General features: G+C 38.8%; 1 protein-coding gene across 1 annotated transcript; it reads left to right on the plus strand.

The window, feature by feature from the left end:
- Positions 1–532: 532 nt before the first annotated feature.
- Positions 533–1,312, plus strand: LOC108804240 (taste receptor type 2 member 9-like; the record flags this gene model as incomplete). The annotated part of the gene is made up of 2 exons (XM_018575986.1): positions 533–913; positions 1,085–1,312. Coding segments are annotated over exons 1-2 (609 nt in total), but the record flags the coding sequence as incomplete, so codon positions are not given.
- Positions 1,313–1,455: the final 143 nt, after the last annotated feature.

Raw genomic sequence — 1,455 nt, forward strand, 5'->3', positions numbered from 1 at the left:
TTAAACTTGTCAGAAAGATGGAGCATCTTTACATCCAGCATTAGAAAAAAATCAAAGATGGACAAGCCACATTGTTTGCATGTGTCAAACAGGGGCAATAAACGGACAAATGCGTTATTGACTTGCAAATATCTCCCTGTCTCCATGTTGCTTTGTTTGTCCATAGATAGTAAAACAAACTTTGTAAATGACAAATCTAGATTTTCTTTGAATTATGAATTTGAAAACAGAATGCAGCGGCAGGAAGAGACAGAACCTTGTCCATCGCTGGTCACAGAAGAATAATGAAAACACTAAACACTTCATTTGTAAAGGACAGATGGATGATGCATATATTTAAACTAAAGCTGCTGTTTTCTTTGGCAAAGAAGCCAGCGATCACCTTACAACCCATGCAATAATATATCAAATTTAGGAATTCATTTATACATAAATGAATCAAGATAGCTTTCTAAACGATAACTATCAGGAACCATAACCATAACTCATCAAAGCTTGTGAAGACTGGGGCCTTGCTTTTCCTTTTTTAAGAATGCCAGAATTAAACCCTATTCTGGCAGTGGTTATACACGGTTCTTTATTTTTGTCAGGTTTAATGGGAAACATGTTTATTCTGATTGTTCACTTTGTAGACTGGTGGAAGACTCGGGAGCTCAACCCTTGTGATGTGATCATCAACTGCATTGTCATATCCAACATAGCCCTCCAAGGAACAATTCTAATCAATGAGGTCTGCTTCTTCATGTTTGTGGTACTCTACTTTCAAGAAAGGGTAGTCAATGCCCTTGCAGCAGCCATGTCTTCGTTGGCATTCTCCAGTCTCTGGTGTTCCACCTGTCTGTGCTTTTACTATTGTGTGAAGATTATCAATATCAGCGGGGCATTTTTCTACAAACTCCAGGCAAAGCTTCCAGTAATAGTACCTTGTCTGTTGGCACTATCTGTTGTTATGTCTTGGACAGCTGGGCTGCCTGCCTATTGGGATCTTTACTTATATATGGCCTTTACTAATGCCACCTTGTCCGGGAACCTCACCAACCACAGATATTATAATATTAAGAGCAGATGTAATTGCCTGTTTCAGGTATACATGCTGTTTTCCTCCATTGCATTCACCATCGTCTTTATCACAGCCGGGACCATCATCGCCTCTTTATGCAGACACATACTACGCCTCAAAAAAAACAGAGAAGGCTTTAGCAATGCAAAAGTCAGATCCAACCTGTCGGCTGCTAGGACTGTTACCTTTCTGCTCATACTTTACTTAGCTTTTTATGGAGTGCTTAATGCAATATTCAATGAAACTACGGGCGTAGGCACTTTGATGTTTTCAATTTGTTTTATAATGCTTTCAACTTTTCCAACAATCAATTCTATTATATTAATCACAGGAAACAGAAAACTGGCTAACGCTATAAAGCATCTCTTTGGCTTGAAGTCTGATACTGAATGTGG

Source organism: Nanorana parkeri, unplaced genomic scaffold, assembly GCF_000935625.1.
Source record: "Nanorana parkeri isolate BGI_ZX_2015 unplaced genomic scaffold, ASM93562v1 scaffold7714, whole genome shotgun sequence".
NCBI classification, from domain to species: domain Eukaryota; kingdom Metazoa; phylum Chordata; class Amphibia; order Anura; family Dicroglossidae; genus Nanorana; species Nanorana parkeri.